We start from the raw sequence: 18,877 nt of genomic DNA on the forward strand, positions 1-18,877 counted from the left end.
TGAAAAAAACTCGCCTTTATTTTACTTCGAAGTAAGTACCTATTTGAGTTATCCGCACTGACAGCGGAAATATTTCATATAGAAATATTAAGGTCCTCTTAAGATTCAATACAAAATAAAGTGATTGTATAAGACAATTTATTTGGCCATGTGTCCAATTTTAATAATTTTATTTTCAATCCTTCAGTTTCAGGAAAATAATGTTTGAGCAACGGAAACAGTATTTCAGCTTTATGATTACTGGAATCCCTTGAGATTCCATGAAAACAAATTTTGTCTCACATACCCTATATAAGGAAATATGAATCTCAAAACGGTCAAATTACTGACCGGGACACGGGGACTCAATGATCCAAACCGGGACATGTCCCGGCGTACCGGGACGTATGGCAGCCCTATTGTAGGATAACTTATACAACCAATGCAAAATTTGAGATGATATTATGATTGATGATATGAAATGTGTTCTATTATTCCTTAGTTGTTGGTGGCTCCTTCTCTAACCTAATCAAATTATAGCTAAATTTTTTTTCAGAGTAACCAACTTAGATGGAGTTTACGCTTACATGTCCCCAACACGAGGTCGGATTGTGATATATTTTCAAATCCACAATGGTTATCAAAGAACTGAACTGAGTTATTCGCATAGAAAAATTGAGTGTGGTGTGTTTTACAATTTAATGTGTTTCATTCAAATTGCATTTATTTGTAGAGATCAGTTTTGAATTGGCCACAGAGTATCCCTAAATTGGAGCTACAAACGAAAATGACAGATTCCTTGTATCATTTTAAGAAATAAAGTCCTATAACATGGGTCCGGAAACGATTTGTTTTCGAGATACAAATGTTAAAGTTCAAGTTTTTTTTCTCATAGCTCCTTCCCTTCACAAGATCTACAACTTAAATTTGGCATAGATATTCCAATTTTAAGTTTTCATCATGTGATATGCTAATTTTGAACGCGAATCTACAGAATAATATTTTTTCTGGAAGAGTGCCCGCTTCTTTTCACCAGAACTTTTTTTTTGGTGAACCACTGGTAGTTAGTAGGACTACAATAAACACGCGGTATCTGGAAAACAAAGCATTTGCGGGCCCATGTATTGGACATATTCTTGAAATTATTCAAGGAATTTTTCATTTTTCTTCGTACCTCCAATTTAGGAACAATCGAATGGTATGAACAATCAAATCAAAGAAATGCTATTATTTCGAGTAATTTTTGGTTCAAACTTCGTTATCAAACCTTTCTTTCACATTCTCTGGAGAATGAATTTTAAAAAAATTTTTCTAGAGCTAGGAGGATCAATGTGTTAACATCAATTGATTTTTGTGCAAAATTTCATGCAAATAGCTCAGAAAGGAACTTTTTGAATTCTATTGTTGGATTCAAGGAATTCCTAAATGTTAACTATGAAAATGAAAAAGTTTATCACTGAAAATAAAAAACCCAAAGATAAAAGAAAATAATTTGATTTGATATTTCTCCATTTGAACCCTTCTCATTTCTTTGTATGCATTCCGTATTAATAATGTAAGCATTAACTGTTACTATCATAAAGGATTTTTTTGTGTAAGTAGTATTATTCGAATGTAAGAAAGTGAATCATAAATGATTTCTCGAAGGCATTGAATGTACATTTCATTAATTAATTAATTATTATCAAGTCAAGTTCATGACTTTGCATCATTGTTGCAAACTACAGTTCAATAAAAATTTCCAAAAATGCACTAAATAGTTTTTTCAACAATTATTGCATTATTCACTTACTTACCTTGAGAATCTCTAAGTATGTTTCACTAGTTGGAACTGTTCACTTAATCCAAAATCATTGAAAACACCAGCAAATCCTTTAAGTTGACCCAATTCAACAGACTCAAGGGTAAAAATTTTTTTAAACGTTCAATATATGTGCTCTCAACAAATTTGCTCATGTCAAATAAATACCGATTTCACGAATCATTATATTCATGAAAACACCCATTTAAAATAATAGAAGAAAGCCATGCAAAGAAAATTTTAATATCAAAGAAAGATCCAACACCTAGAGTGTGTAACATGATTCAAAGAACTATTGAAGAAAAATATTCAAAACTCGAAAGAAATATTTAAAACAATTTCAATGAAATTGGAAACAATCAGGAAATCTATCAATAGAAGAATATGTTGCAAAACTCGATTGTGCACCGAACTACACATGGATTCCATGGTTATCTAAAGAGTCATAAAATCTGTTTTAATTTCCACAGACTATTTTCTACATAAATTTCATTTTTCATGGCTGACTACAAAAGGTGCTTTTCATTACCGTTATCTGCAGAAGATTTAAAGAGACACAGATGTTTTATTATGATATACCAATTGCTTTTTTATCAAAATATTAAATTTTTTTAAGAATATGAGTCCGATATGAGATGAATATGATAACATATTTCCTCATATCCATAAAATCTAGACTTAACAGACAGAGATAGGTTCAAGTCTATATACTACAGTGGTTGGGTGAAAATACAAAATAACAAACCTCCTTTGTTAATATGAAGAAAATTTATTATAACCAGAATAAGATTAGCATTAATATAATAAATCTTTTTATAAGAACAGCATATTGAAGCAGCCATAAAAAAATCAGATCTCTGGATAAATAGTCATATTCCGTTCAAAATCAATCATCTTAGTACCTATAATATCCTTGCCCTTGGTACTAGAAAAGAAAAATGAAGTTAGAAACGATTGTACCAAATAAGAGGAATTTGGGCAGATTTCAAGAATTGATAACTAATACATTCTAGTAGATAATCTGCACTAAATATTCTAAGGGAATTATTTTCAAATAAAAACCAATGATTGCGAGTTTTTTTTTAAAGTGAGTAAAGACTAATGTTCAATAAAAATTGAGGAATCAGAATATTCTTTCAATCATGGAAGCTTCAAGCAAATCTTGTTGCAAAAAATGGAATTCATTCAGGTTTTTCCTGGCTAACCAGAATGATAGCATAAAAAAAAAATTTACATGCAATGTATTTTATGTGGCAACAATTTATCTTTTGGTTGCTTTATCTCAACTTCCTGATTAGAAGATATTAAGCAATTATATAAAATTTTCAGAATATTAAATGTTATGTAGTCATTGTTAAGTGTAGATAATAATTCTCGACTAGGTACTTCATTTGTCGATACATAAAAACGAAATAACGACCCTGAAAAATAAAAAACAGAACAAAAATTCAAAAACTTTCAATAGTGAAATTTTTAAAGGAATAATCTAACACGGGGATGAAAATGTGGAATTCAAAACAGATATTTGATTATCCAAATTATAATGCAACACCATTTGAGTTTTGCTACAATTCCTATGAACCAACACATGTCACAATGAATAAATCAAAATGAAGGTAGAATATTTTGACCAGAAGAATGTCAACAAATTTCTTCATAGATTTTAAAGGCAAATCTAAATTAGGAAGATATATAGAAAAAGAACCTACTTCCACTGACATTATGAAATTCAAAAGACGACAAGACCTTCACAACCATTATGAAAAACACAGCAGAAGTATAAAATTTTTCTCATAAATCCATTGTAACAAAAAATATATATAAATAGAAGAAGTTCTTTTCTTTTTTCATATTTTTTTATAATTCGCCAACTGCTCAGAAGTCACTTAAATGTACGTTTGTAGATAATCTTTTTTGAAAACCTCAGAAATAGGCATATATAATTACATATCAAATACCAAGAGTCGTGTGGTCACATTTCATCTTTATAGTTTTGTCTTGGATGTAATATATTTAGAGAGTGCTATAATAGAAAAATTAGTTTCCTCTGATAATTTTTGAAAGATAATGGTTTCATTACAACACAAAAATATTAAAATCAAACAGATTTTGTAATATGCGAGTGGCATTTATGATTCTTCATTCAACATCTTGCCTATTACTCATTTTATGGAATTTCTTCATGTTGATAACTATAATTTGTTTGCAAAGAGGTATTGTCTAGACTTAGTATTAACTCCGTGTATCTGTATCAAATATTTCTATTGAAATATGCATAACCTCTAAATAAGAATGAATCATTAAAATTGAATGTAACTGAAAGAAAATTAATTTTTTTAAAGTTGCATGAAATTTTTAATAACTCATCTACGAAATTAACCTATAGATATGTTTCTTAAGTAAAAGGAAATCTGTAAGGATGCTTTTAAAATGAAAATGACTTGATGAGGTATATGGTGGATGGACATTTTCCTAAAATTCACATGCTTCAAATTAATAGCAAGCCATAACTTTAGATTTCAGCAAGCATCAAGAACAAATCCTAACAATAGAAGAAAATGACATTCTCGACATGCTATGGAATATACTGATACTTACCGCTCCTGGTGGAGGCATTGGAGCAGACTGCTGGACATAAGTTTGTTGGGGTGTGTACTGTGGAGGGGCTACAGCATCCCCATACTTGGGAGGTTCATGCATTGGTGGAGCGCTCGCTGCACTTCCCTCCCATGAAACCATCTCTAATTGTACATCACCCTCAATCAAAAGATGGGTAATTCTATTATAAGGTACTCTTGGTGGAAAACTACAGAAATGTTGGCCATTTATAGCAATCTAAAATAAAGCAGGAAAATATTAGGAAATTTAATTCACAACAAGAATGAAAATTCGAAAAATATGATCTTTACTAAAGGTGTAGTAACCACATTGAAATCAATAGAATCTTTATAAACATCTAACATACGTTTGCACAACAAGAAAATTAATGAAGTAATTTTTATTTCTGAAGAAAATATCATTGTCAAAACGTTTATTAGTCCCTTAAAAAGATTCTGTATGGTTAGTTAATAGCTGGTAGAATATTATGTACACTGCAAACTCAAAAAACTGTAAATGGAATATATTTTATCTAGAGCGACTTGTAATGCAAATTTAGTGTGATAATGAATTCTGCTTCATATCTTAACTGCAACAATATTCGACATAGATGTACTGCAACAAAATAACAGATTTATTGTAGACTCAATTCAATGTGTTGTCTTCTTTTCTGTATTGAATTTTAATCTGTTTAAAAATCCATCATATGATTTCCGATTGAAAGTTTGGATAAAATACAGACTATGGAAGTACAGTAAATGTTTTCTTGAATGTGATTTTGGTGCAAGGTTTTTTAAAGATTGTAAATTCGTAGTGACCTTTGAAATATTTTTGATTTACTTATCTAAGGTTTGGAAACAGAGAGTGAAGAATTGATAATATACAATTTATGATAACCAATTTTGAAATTTTATTATATTATAGAATAATTGCCAGTATTAGGGAAAAGCAATAAGGAAGATGGCCACTACAATATTATAGTATATCCGGAGTCACTTGAACTAGTCCATAAAGATGTTTGGCCAGATGTCCTTTTGAAGTAGATACTGCGATCCGTTAAATATTAGGGTTTATTTGAAAGTACTGTTAGGCAATAAATTCACCGGCCCCAAAGGAATTTCTGGAAATATGGAAAACCTTTGCATAATCAAAATATTCTGGTTCCTCCAAGTGACTTTTGAGTATATAAAAATATATTCAATCATTAAAAGAACTTGTATAAAATCTATGATGGATTCAACAAAAACAAACTGAAATTGAACATAGAAAAGAATAACACTAAGTTATGGAATCCACAATAAATCTTTGTATTTTGGGTATTTCAATGAAATAAATGCTTCTATTCTCATTTACCTTGGATATATTAATAAGTTATTGAATTTTTTCAATTTGCATAGATTCATAATATTCTATAAAAAACAGAGAATTTCATAGAAACTTGGAACCAAAAATTGTATTATGTCAAAACATTTGGCAATAATGTAATTAATCAACCAAGTTTTATATGCATATTTATTCAATTTACTCTATATCAGAACTCAAATATATAAAAGGGCTGGATTATAGCAGTTTTCATGTGATGAGACTTGGTTGTAATGAATGAATTAATTGACCTTGACTGTGTGATAAAAAACTATAAATAAGTTCAAAGAAGATTGAATGATGTTCTATAAATTGTTTGACGATCTATCATTCTTTCAGTGGAAAAAATACCTTATAATCGAAGGCCTCACACAAGAGAAGAAATTCAAATCTTTGTCCCAATTGGATGGGCATTCCTCCATCACCCAATTCTTCTTGCCAACATCCTCCTTGGAAAGTATTCCTAGCAATGTATCCTTCTATTAATCTAACTGAAGCGTGAAGAGCTACATCTTCTCCAGCAATTTCACCCCCTGCTCCTGTTTGGAGATTGATATCAAATCTGTAATTTAGAAAAACATCGTATTCACTTCAATAGATACTTTGATCAGAAAAGTTCACTACCTTTGACCATGCATTGGAGCAAATCCTCGGATTCGTATCATTTTTCCAGGAAAAAAACCTCCAGGAATTATTGTGGTGAAGGGAGTGGGCTAAAATTAATAATTATTATTGAGAGTAAATCTTACAATATTCAGCAACACTCACTGGATTCATGATTGGCGCAGCCATGGTGTCTTATTTCAAAGAACTGAAAACTACACAAATGAATAAACTTTCAACACACTAAATTAGTTAGGAATTCACTAATGAACAATTATAATCCTTTTAGGGCTGTGTCGCAATATTTTTCCGCACAAATTTTCGGCGGGCAGACAGATTAATGAATAAGGATAGAGCTAAGAACTCTAAAAAGGGGATATACTTGTCTTCCTCCGCGATTCGACGCATACGAATGAAATGGTAAGGGTATCGACGGAATGTCGGATCCGAATGTTGAACGTGGAACCAAATATAAGGATAAATATCCTTATTTCTGTTCATTTTTTTATTAATCCTTCCTATTAATGTAATATCTGTATTATATAATATTTTCATGAGAAAAAAACTATATCTACTTGAATTTTTATCACTGAAATTATTTGAATAAATTTTCGAATTTTCAATGATCTTTGAAAAAGAAACCAAGTGGACTCATTGGTCTGTAATTCTCAAATTCATCTTCCTTTCATTTCTTGAGAATAGGTCTCACAATAGCTACCTTGAGAGTATCTGGAAAAATTCCTTCCTTAAAAATACAGTTCAAGATATGTGTTAATACTGTTAATGGAGATACTATCTGAGAGATGCAAGTTTTTAACAAGCTAACTGGAATGTCCTCATAACCACATGTATAAGTGTTCTTCAATTTCTTTAAGGCTGACATCACTTCGGCATTTGTAATGTCAAAGACAAAAAAGGAGTTTTTTATGGTTTTCTGTTTTCTATTTTTATGTGGTGGTTTCATTCGGAGATTTTTAACTAACGATGGTGCAGCATTAGGTATATATGTAGTCTCTAAGAGTATAATTGGCGCATAAATGACGAGTGCTCAAAAGCTCCTGACTTGACATCAGTGCTTTCCTTAAAATTTTTCGATATTCTTCTTGAATTTTCGTTGGTTCTGGTTAAGTGATCAGCATGAAATTTAGCACGAGGTTTGAAATTCTCATTTTAAATCTAAATGCAAATTTTCATCTTCAAGAAGAAAAATTCGAACGATCTTATTTACGGAACCCTGAGTCGGATTTTACCCATAAGCGAACTCAACTGCAGCATTCAAAATTTGAACAAACCCTGAAAATGTTTAGTTTCTAGTTCTTTTCGTTCGTGAGTTAGGTATCGTGTATTCGGTCTGCCAAATGAAAGGACAATTGAATATCAGGACGAATATAATATATTCTAAAACAAGTTGCAGAATGGGCTCAACAAGTATTAGACGATATTTTCTCTATTTCAGTCAAGTTTCATGAAATATTGTCGAAATCAAAAGAAAAATTCAGATTAAACATCCTAGTGACTTTTGTATTGTATCTTGGCAGTTGGTGTGACTGTTACGACAATTGAAAGATTACGGAATTTGAATTTGAATCGTACGTTTCGAATTTTGAAATTATTTAGAATTACGCATTGAATTCGTGATTTATGTTTGATGAAATCGATTAAACACCACCAGAATCAAGAGAAATTGCGAATAAGGTTGCAAATCATTTCATTATATCCAAATTAAATTATATTGACCATTGAAATGTCTTAAAAATGATAGGATCGGAAGTCTGTGTAGACAACCACAAAACGAAAAAAATAACTGAAAAAAATGTTGTAATGAGTTCATTAGTAATTTCGACCTTGGATCCGTATATCTGAACATATAGTCTATGAAAACCTTAACTCGTTCGCTTCCAAGTACTGTTTGCGCTACGTATCGAAAACTGGTCGCGCCTTGTTGACGTGAAATCAACGGAACAGTCTCAGTAGCGTCATAATGGCGAAGGAAATTCCGATAAGTATTATCTTTCTGTTCTGGGTTTTATAAACTACTGTGAATTTAACTATCATAAAAAGAATGAATCTTCTGTATGTTCAAGTTCATTTTCGTAAAATGGGTTATTATTACCTTTTGATTTTATAGCAAAATTTGCTGTTCCACTGAACTTTTCAATTAGATGATCGATTAATCTAGTTCTTACGCAATGATAAACAACATCGTGTTCATGTTGAGTCATTTAAATTCATCGAGTTTCTGAAACCTCATTACTTGAATGAGTTAAACAGAATTAGGCAAGGTTCAAAGTAACTCACTATATACAGGCTGATTCAAAATTTAGTATCAAGAATTCAGGGAGTATTTTTTATTAGATTAGATGATCGTACACAATGATAAACAACATCGTGTCCATGTTTTGTCATTTCAATTCATCGAGTTTCTGAAACTGCATTACTTAAATGAGTTAAACAGAATTAGGCAAGGTTCACAATAACTCACTGCACCGGGTGATTCAAAATGTAGTATTTCATTGGAGTATTTTTCAGGTCAAAATGAGACTTTTTTTCTATAAATCTGTGCCCGCAAACGCATCGTTACCGAGCTACACAGCGTTAATGTTTTGAGATTTTTGTCAGTTTTTTCTTCATAACTCTTTCAGTTTGGGAAATCTATTAAAATCAAATTTGAAATAAAGGTTCGTAAGTTTTCCTATTTTTAGTAAATGTGTAAGAAAACTTGTAATTTAGATCACAAAACAAATACGTAGAGTTTTTGTTTTCATTGTGATTGTAATAGGTTCCTACAGGTAGGTAGGACCTTTAGTTAAAAACTTCAATTAAATGTAGCGAATTACAAAAAATGATTTCACTTTTTTCTCGATAACGATCGCAGATGCGTAAAAATTACAAGAGACGAAAAAATTGATGAACAAAATATAGAATTATTCATTTCATGTTATAGTATCCACCAGCGGTCTACTATAAAAAGTTTATGGGGCGAAAAAGGGCTTGACCCCTGAAAAAATATCTTCCTGTAGCTTGTTATAATCACTCGGTATATTGGATGATGTAAAGCCTATAATGCAACCTATATCTCAAATTTGATTTTGATATCGCAAAAACTGAAAGAGCTATGAAGAAAAAACTAAAAAAATCTTGAAACTGTAGTTCAGTAAAGTAGCGTTTGCGGACAAAAAAATTTGTAAAATGACTTTTCCCACGATTTCCTATGACTTTCCATGGTTATTATTAACCTTAGTTTCGGTTAATTTCAGATTATCTTTTTCTTTTTAAAGAATCAAGGATTTTAGAAGAGAAAAAAATGAAAAATAAAAAGAAAAAAATATTTTTAGAAATAACCCTCCAGAGATTTCAGAGCGTTATGTAAGGATATTAGATCAGTTTTTGTTGGCTGAACTGCACAATGGAACATGGTTCCAGCAGGATGGAGCAACATCACACATTTCCAACGTTTTCTGTAAAGAGTTCGTAAAATTTTTCCAGGAAAATTAATCTTATTGATGTTCATTGACCACCTCGCAGTCCTGATCGATAAAATGTTTGTTGATGACTACGTTTACTAATATCTGTAATGTGAGAAACAGAGGTTTGATAACGAACTTTGAACCAAATTACTCGGAATAACAGCATTTTTTTTTATTACCGATTCGATTATTCATACCTTATACAGGGTGTTCCTAAATTGGAGGTACAAAGGAAAATGAGAGCTTGCTCGGATAATTTTAAGAAAAAAGTCCTTTGGACACGGGCCAGCAAACGCTTTATCTTCGAGATACAGGGTGATTCTAGTAGTTCTTTTTTGTGATTATTATACCACTTTATCGAATTCTTATTAAACTTATGATTAATATCTATATTCTATCTATATTATTAATCTTATTAAACTTATGATTAATATCTATATTCATCATAGCTCACTAACTGGATCTTTATGATAGGTTGGATTTTCCTGAGGCTTACTATAGAGCTGTTTGAAATTTTCAATCTCGAAATCAATAGCAGATACGACAAAACTACAGAACCAAAAAGTATAGTACTAGACCAGAGCTCCTTTTTACATTTTCCTAAACTACTAGAGGTTCACAAAAAAAAAATTACCGCCAGTAACCCCCTCCTCATCTCTATGTTCCTGGCTTTATGAAAGATAAGACAAAATAGGAAAAATGAGAAAAAATCTAAATTTATCTGTTTTTTATTTTTGATTAATTATAGTTATCCCACAACTGAATCAAAATTCAATAGTCCGTATTACCACCTCTTCTTTCAATCAACTGCCCAATACGCCTAGGCATCCCCCGAATCAAGTCATCAATGAAAATTTCAGGCATATCGTTCCATTCTTCCTGAAGGGCTAAACACAATTCCTGAAAAGTTGAAGGTGGAATTTGGCGATTGGATATTGCTCTCATCAAGTAATCCCATACGTGCTCAATTGGATTCATGTCTGGTGAGTTTGCTGGTCATTTCATTCTCTGGATATTGTTCTCTTAAAGAATGTTTTGAATCTTTCGTGGGCAGTGTGGTGGGACGTTTTCATCCTGATGAATGAAATTATTTCCAAATTCCTTGCGCAAATGAACAATGACTGGTTCAATGATGTTTCTACGTAGATGGCACCAGTCCTTGTTCGTTCAACCGACCGAACATTATACCCCCCTGCACATTATTGATCCGCCTTGAAAGGTCACAACTTCCTGGGCAAGATTGAGTCATTTTAGTCTGCCTGAACCTATCCGAACCCTTTCTCGTCGACTATCACTTTGTAAACCGAATTGTGATTCGTCCAAAAAAAGTACGTTATGCCATTGTAGTAAAAGCCAGTCTTGGTGGTGTTCTGTCCATTGCCGACGGGTAGCTCTATGTCCAGGTGATAGCCGAGGTACTCTTAAAGGTCTTCTTGCCCTTAAATTTGAGTAATGCGTTCGTCTCCTTATGGCACTGGTTGAGACTACCCGTCTATAGGTCTTCAAAAAAAGACTTCAAACGCTGCCGTTTTCTAGGAAAAGGGCAACTATGCACCCTATTGAAGTCCGTGGAATATTCTAACGTTGCGCAATCGTGTGGTTCGATAAAGCTTCCTTATGTAGGTGCGTAGGGCTACTATTCTTGCCCGATCAAACTGAGAAATTGGATGTCTTGGCATTTTCCACGGAATATTCTCCATCAGACTCTACACCTGCCTTCTTCTGAACAAGAAACATTTTTTGCTGGTTTATTGTTTTCATTTAAGTGATAAGATAGTGAAGATTCCACACACAAAAAATTTTCATAATATATTCAACAAATTGAGAGTTGATGGGAGGCCAAGACTTTTGGCGACGTGTGTACATATATAGAACCTATGGATATGGAATTCTTGACGTTTAACTCATGATTTAATACGGGATTTCCCAATCAAAACCTACACAATCTGGGAATTTCACACAGTAACGAGTTACGTTAACGGTATTTACTCAAATTATTCAGTTTAAATGGAACTGCTGAATTTGATCTCTAACCAGGTGTTTTTGCGAAGTCCCTGCTTTCTGAACTTTTTCAGGGACTTTAGAACCACAAGAATCCTTATATTTCTATTTAACTCTACCTCCCCCGCAGACTGAGGAAGAAGTAGGTACCGGGGTTTTCACCATAATTTGATCCCCACTTTAACTTTGTTACTGGAAGAGGTACAAAAAAGTGTTTTCTACAAAAGTTTCACGAAATCGACTAGTGTTTTTTAAAATGATTTCACAAAACGAAATATATACAGAGTGGGCAACATATTGATAGCAACTCCATTTTTTCAAATGACACACCCTATATATTTTTCTATATTTGACTAGCTCTTTTCCCCCTGATTTTGAATATATAACATATGTTTGGCCTATCTATCTTATTCTGAGTACCACAGAGTTTCAAATTTCAAGAACCACCTGGCAAGCTAGGTAATCTGTTTTCAATTGAAAGGCGGCGATAATTCAGAATGCCCTTTTTTGAGTTATCTCGTTGGTAACGATATATAACATACGTTTGTCATTAAGAATCAATTCATCGATATGCACTACACAGAAGCGGAAAAATTTTAAATATTTTCGCTTTATAAGGAGAACAATGAAAATAAGAAAGCTATAAGGGGATAATATACATATGGAGTTGCATCCAGGATGGTTCTTAAAATTTGAAACTCTGTGGTAGGGGAGAGTGGGGCTGGAAATTACCGGGGTAAGGTGTTCCGATGGTAATAACTTTTTAACAAAAAGAGATAACAAGACAATATAAATTAGGCTTCTAAAGCACCAAGTGGAGCGCAAATTTGACAGTTATTTGTATTACTCTGGCGACGGTGGTTGAGTGGCTGTGTGCAATAGCTCTCGAAACGTCACGTGTGTGTAAGTTTTCATGTTTGAACTATTTGGTCTATCTTTGTTAATTATGAACCTATTCATGCGTAAATTTCCCAAATTGTAGTTACATAAGTGAGGAATCTTATTGTTTTAGTATTGTTTCAATGGATTTTGTTAGTTTGGCAGTATGTCAATGTTCGTATATAAGAGTAATTTGGGGTCATAAGTTCCTTTTTGGCGGGGCTGGTTGTTCCGCGGAAAAACTTACCCAATCGACATTCAATCGTATCTAAAATTCTCATGACACTTTTTTTTTTATTCTAAGGATGTAAAACTATAAGACAGGGAGAAGGAAGACCTCCTGGATAATTGTTACGTCAAGCTTTCCCTGTTGTTCCAACGACGGACAATCTATTGAAACTGAGGCAAGAGAAATTGAAGTTTCCGCATGACCTTACATCGACTTCTAGAAAACGACGTTCACGACACACGACTATTCTAACAGACATGCCAGGAAAAATGTATTGGCTGAAAAAGCAGAAAAAAGGCAATCAGATGAAGGCATTAAAAGAACTGGAACAGAAAAAACAAAGATACAAGAAAAGTAAATGTTGAAGGCACGGAGAAAAGTAAAGAAAAATATCAGGATCAGGAAAAAGCTAAATGCAAGATACCGAGAGTGGGAGCGGTAATGATTTGTAATGATACCTACTGCCTAATTTGTTATGATTCATATTAAAATTCTTGACCAATGGAACAATGGATTGTGGATAGAATGTACTATGTGTAAATTGGGCTCCTACCAAATATTTACATGGAAATGATAAAGTCACTAGTATGTGTGTATCTTAATTATCGTTAGTCAGATGAAGAGAAGAGTGATGAATAAGATTGTTGATGAATAAAAATAGAGATTGCCAAACAATTGATAAAAGAAGACTGCTGATTGATGATTAGACTTATTTAACCTGAAAAAAAGTTTATATGGAAGTTACTAGTTATGTTTTTCATTTTGAAAATGTATTTACACAGATAGATAAGATTCATAGATTCTAAGAACTTCAATTTTATTCTAGCTGAATAAAAAATTTTATATAAACCAGTAATATAATATTTTGTTGTTGTTTTTTTTGTTTAGTTTTGCATAAAATGAACTTAACATACACAGGTTAGTATAAATGATTGTTTTATTCAATACAACCTTGATTAATTTAACAAAATGTTGTCAGAATCTAAGAGGAAGAAAAATTAAGTTGCTATCAAATTGTTGCCCACTCTATACAGGGTGTTTCATTGGTAAATGTACAAACGTTAACCTGAGGTAGAGCTGCCCAAGACGAGTCCAAAATGATAGGTCTAATCTTCCCCATAGCCGTGATACAGGGTGTTTTATAAATTCACCAATATTTTCAATTCCTTATAACTTTTGAACAACCCAGTATATTTGATTGATATTTGGAACGAACTATTCACTCCATTAGGTCCTTCGATTAATCTTTAAACTAATTGAGAAAATCAGGTCCGTATTAGAAAAATATGGGACTTTTCACAAGCTAAGATTCAACACCCTATATAATGGAATATTGAAATTGGATGGAAATATTCGCCAAGAGCAGACATTTTTCAATAGGGATCAGTAGATTTTAATATCTCGCACGTCATTCATCTCATCGAAAATTTCGGCCAAAAATTTAGTTCAATAGTGGAATTTCACTAACTTCTCAGAAAAAACGTACATTGAGATTAAATTGGGAAATTTTCTTGTTTCGCTGATTGAATATTTGTATTTCTTGATATTCTGACAAATTTTCCCCAAGTATTTTCCAGAAACGCATGCCTTGGGTTGTGACAAGTTATCAACAATGAATAAATTACTAAACACAAATAAATGAACAAATAAAACATTTTAAAAGAATTACAGATGTTTTTCGAAAGGCCAATTGTTTTGCTCGATACATATTCTTGCCCTTTTTAAATTATGTCTGGATTATTACGGATCTTATTGCATTCAACTTCGATACGTTGTAAGAGAATTTCCTCACTTCATATTTCAGACGAATAAGACACTAAGGATTTCAAATATCCCAAACGAAATAATCGACAGGATTGAAATCTGGTGATCTAGCGGGCCAACTATGGGGTCCACCTTTGCCTATCCACATATTTGGAAAGTTCGCTTCCAAAAAGTCCCTGACTTTAACTATAAATTTAGGTGAAGTCTCATCATGCTGAAAATACTTACCTGCAATGTACAGGGTGGGCAAATTTCGATGTTTTAGCACTACAACTTTTAAACCAGAGGAGATAGACAAAATCTGATACCCCATTCTCGGTCTCTTTTTCTGAGGAACTAACAAGGGTAGTTATCATTTTTGGCCACCTTCTTTTGTTCTCGAGTTATAAGCGAAAATTGGAAAAATTTTTATTTAACTTGTCGGCTTGTTCGTTACCCTCGATTCCTGTATGAGATGGTATTGAGAGGGTTATTTTTGTTGGTGCCTGGTTTTGGTTCATCAAGTCTGAGATGTTGTTGACGATTGGATTTTTGGAGTACATGTTCATTATTACCTGAATTGAGCTCAAAGAATTGGTGCAAATAAGTGGGTTTCGAAGGTTTTGAGAGACTGCATATTCAATAGCTTTTTGTATTGCTATAAGTTCGGCCGTGAAGATGGTACAATCTTCTGGGAGTTTATACATCTGAAATGTTGTCGTTGAATGATAAGCTCATCCAATTCCATCCAGCGACTTAGCAGCATCCGTGTTTATTATTTGACAGTTTTTATAATATGAAACCACCTGTCTGAAGTGTTGTAGAATTTCTCTTGGAGTTTCACTTTTTCGGTACTCTGTAAGATGTAGGTTAACGCTGAGTTTCTTATTGATCCAGGGTGGATGGAAGGTTCTTTTTATGTAATTGTAGGGGGGAAAGAAGAGGTCAATAAATTGTTCACCAGGTAATATAACGGAGGTTTAAGGTTTTCATTGTTTTCGTACTTACATTTCTGGGTGACTATTAGATTCTGGTTTGGATTTTGTGTGTAATCAGAAATTCTTGCAGAGTACGTTAGCTGTAGCATTTGTCGGTGTAATGATAAGGGTAGCTCACCTGTTTCCTTGCATGGGCTATCTGAAGGGCTTGTAATATGTGCACCTAATGCTAGCCGAAGTGCAGTGTTCTGTATAACGTTTAGCTTTTTTAATGTGGTTTTGCTAGCTGTGGAGTACAAGACTGATCCATAATAAAGCTTAGATCGAATTAATTTTCTGTAGATTGTTAACAGAGTTTTCTCATCTGCTCCCCAGTGGTTACTAGATAAAACTTTCATTATAATCAATCTTCGCATGCAACTTGCTTTGAGCTCTTTTAGATGTTCTTGCCAAGTGAGTCTTGTATCAAAGGTGATTCCGAGGAAAATGGGAGATTGGACATTTTCTAGGAGGGTGTTTGTTAGTTTCAGAATTCATGGTTTGAAATGCTTCCTTGAGAATTTCATCACTTTAGTTTTAGCATGTGAGCAGAGGAAACCGGATATGTTTGACCATTCTCCGATTCTGTTAATACAGGCTTGCAATATATTTTTCGTTGTTTCAGAATTTCTGCCTCGACACATTATAACAAAGTTATTGAGGAGACTACATCATCTATGGCTATCAGGAATAGAGTAGTGATGATTACTGAACCTTGCGGAAGTCCGTCTCGTAAAATATAAGAGCCGAATTTATAATTGTCTAGTTTGACTTTGAAGGTTCAATCGCTTATAAAGTTTTGTATATAGTGTAAAATATTTCTGTCTAAGTTTTTCTCCTTCAGTTTTTGCAGTAAACGGTGTCTCCAAGTTGTGTCATATGCTTTTACTATGTCGAAAAAGACTGCTATTAATTCTTCTTCATTAGCAAAAGCGTCCAGAACTTCAGTATGTATTTGAACTAAATTGTCCATTGTTGACCTGTTTTTACGAAATCCGCTTTGATATTTTGTTATTAACCTTTCTTTTTCCAGGATATAACATAGTCTTTTGTTTATGATTTTATCCATGACTTTGCACATAGTATTAGTCAAAGATATAGGTCGATAACTTCTAGCTTTTAATTTGGAACATCTTGGTTTGAGTATAGGTATGATAGTAGCTTCTCTCCATTCATTCACGAATGCTTTCTCAGTATAAATTTTGTAAAAGTTTTAGCAAAATCTCCAAATCTGATTCGGGAAGATATTTGAGAAATTTTACTGGTGTTTGGTTTCTAATCGTCTTCATTTATGGTAATGGGTTCGGTGAGTTCTACGCGTTTTTTATGTCTCAAGAAATCAGTGGTGTAGCTATTGTCTGCTGTTATTTTGGGACCTCTTCGTTTGCCTTTAATAGCGTTTATTTTTTGCCAGACTTCTTTAATATTTGAACTAGTATTCAATTGAGATACGTAATCCTGTCATGATTGTTTTTTTTATGAGCTATCTCCTAGAGCTATTTTCTGGATGTATCTCTATCATTTCAAGAATGTCTTCATTGATATTTAGGTGCCTACTTTCTTGGGAATCATTGAATTTTGATGTTGGAAGCTGGCCATTTTCACGAATATAATCGATAATTGTTGTAGCCTACTCGAATAAACTCTTATGGGATTTGACAGAAAATAATTTCTCAAAATTTTATTATTTAGTGAAACATAATTGTCAGGATATCAAGACATACAACTCAATTGATGTGTTCGATCACCGAACTAGAAAAATTTTCCAATTTAATCTCAATATACGAGTTTTCTGAGAAGTTAGTGAAATTCCACTATTGAACTAAATTTTTGTCCGAAATTTTCGATGAGTTAAATGACGTGCGGGATATCAAAATCTACTGATCCACATTGGGAAATCTCTGCTCTTTCCGAATATTTCCATTAAATTCCAATATTCCACTATGCAGGGTATTGAACCTCAGCTTGTGAAGAGTCCAATATTTTTCTAATACGGACCTGATTTTTTCAATTAGTTTAAAGATTAATCGAAGGAACTAATGGAGTGAATTGTTCGTTTCAAATATCAATCAAATATACTGGGTTGTTCAAAAGTTGTAAGGAATTGAAAATATTGGTGAATTTATAAAACACCCTGTATCACGGCTATGGGAAGATTAGACCTATCATATATAGGATTTTTGGACTCGTCTGGGGCAGCTCTACCTCAGGTTAACGTATGTACATTTACCAATAAAACACCCTGTATATATTTCTTTTTGTGAAATCATTTAAAAAAAAACAGTAGTTGATTTCGTGAAACTGTTGTAGAAAACATGTTTTTGTACCTCTTTTATTAACAAAGTTAAAGGGGGATCAAATTATAGTCGTATCGATTCTTTTCTGTTGAAGAACATTAGATTTTTACCGAAAAAATGTAAATTTACGGTATGGTTAGTGATTTCCTTTTTCATCTGAAAATACCTAGACTCGTGAGGAAAATATTCGCTTAAAAATTTTCTACCACCGAAACTAAAATATGAAAAAAAATGGACGGTAAAAAACATTTTATTTGTATTGTCAGATTTTCGAGAAATAATTTTTTTCAGGTATGTTTTCTTAATTTCTTCCCTCGAATCAAAACTTTCGACTTCACGTCAGTGCACTTCTAATTTTCTCTTCGAACGACTCGAAAGCATAATAAGGTAATTAACGAGAACTTCTTAGTTTTCCATGTATCTACACTAGTGATACTACCGTAGACTTACTATCCCAATATGTCTGTGGATACTACTCATACGATTCGAAGATGACTAATGACTAAAAGATATCAGCGGATAACGTAAAAGTGAAATACACAAAAATGAACCGCACTATATTTGATATTTACTTGTGTCTACATCATGTCATGGGGAATAAACTCTTATGGGATTTGACAGAAAATAATTTCTCAAAATTTTATTATTTAGTGAAACATAATTGTCAGGATATCAAGACATACAACTCAATTGATGTGTTCGATCACCGAACTAGAAAAATTTTCCAATTTAATCTCAATATACGAGTTTTCTGAGAAGTTAGTGAAATTCCACTATTGAACTAAATTTTTGTCCGAAATTTTCGATGAGTTAAATGACGTGCGGGATATCAAAATCTACTGATCCACATTGGGAAATCTCTGCTCTTTCCGAATATTTCCATTAAATTCCAATATTCCACTATGCAGGGTATTGAACCTCAGCTTGTGAAGAGTCCAATA

General features: G+C 32.8%; 1 protein-coding gene across 3 annotated transcripts in view; it reads right to left on the reverse strand.

Annotated features, from left to right (window-relative positions):
- Positions 1–6,703, reverse strand: part of LOC123686174 (galectin-4-like) — a 58,159-nt gene extending 51,456 nt beyond the window's left edge. For all 3 annotated transcript variants that reach the window (XM_045626189.1, XM_045626195.1, XM_045626180.1), the window contains exons 1-4: positions 6,509–6,703; positions 6,365–6,453; positions 6,092–6,302; positions 4,379–4,615 (exon numbers count right to left, since the gene is read on the reverse strand). In XM_045626189.1, coding sequence (XP_045482145.1) covers positions 4,379–4,615; positions 6,092–6,302; positions 6,365–6,453; positions 6,509–6,532 — 561 coding nt within the window. In that variant the 5' untranslated portion in view covers positions 6,533–6,703. The remainder of the gene's footprint in view (positions 1–4,378; positions 4,616–6,091; positions 6,303–6,364; positions 6,454–6,508) is intronic.
- Between the last annotated feature and the right edge of the window lie 12,174 nt (positions 6,704–18,877).

Source organism: Harmonia axyridis, chromosome 1 (genome assembly GCF_914767665.1).
Source record: "Harmonia axyridis chromosome 1, icHarAxyr1.1, whole genome shotgun sequence".
In the NCBI taxonomy this organism is placed as follows: Eukaryota; Metazoa; Arthropoda; class Insecta; order Coleoptera; family Coccinellidae; genus Harmonia; species Harmonia axyridis.